This window comes from Penaeus monodon, chromosome 15 (genome assembly GCF_015228065.2).
Source record: "Penaeus monodon isolate SGIC_2016 chromosome 15, NSTDA_Pmon_1, whole genome shotgun sequence".
In the NCBI taxonomy this organism is placed as follows: Eukaryota; Metazoa; Arthropoda; class Malacostraca; order Decapoda; family Penaeidae; genus Penaeus; species Penaeus monodon.
The window spans coordinates 12,840,818-12,841,120 of record NC_051400.1 but is presented as its reverse complement, the minus strand read 5'-3'; the positions used below and the strand labels follow the sequence as shown (position 1 = coordinate 12,841,120).

The 303-nt window shown below is 41.6% G+C and overlaps 1 protein-coding gene across 1 annotated transcript in view; it reads left to right on the top strand.

Moving 5' to 3' along the window:
- LOC119582223 (organic cation transporter protein-like) overlaps positions 1-303 on the top strand; it is a gene marked incomplete in the record, with an annotated part of 25,446 nt that overhangs the window by 7,774 nt on the left and 17,369 nt on the right. Inside the window, 1 exon segment of the mRNA XM_037930454.1 lies at positions 146-243. Coding sequence (XP_037786382.1) covers positions 162-243 — 82 coding nt within the window.

The following is a 303-nucleotide window of genomic DNA, read 5'->3' as shown; positions in this document are numbered from 1 at the left end:
CGATGGTGACTTCCCCTACGAAATTTCATATCACTTTAGCATATAACTTCTTGTATATTTTTGGACAGGTAGAAATGCTTCATTTACTAGCTTACGAATATCACTCGCAAGGCGTCTTTTTATATGTATTTTTCACTTCCACCAGATAAAGATCCAGGAAAATGGGCAACAAATTCGACGAGCTTCTGACCCAAGTGGGGACCGGCAAGTGGAACATGATTTACTTCATCACAGCCTGCTACTGTGAGTCGCGTTCTGGGATTCCATGATGTGAAGGGCGTGAAACGTTGGTATTGTCATATA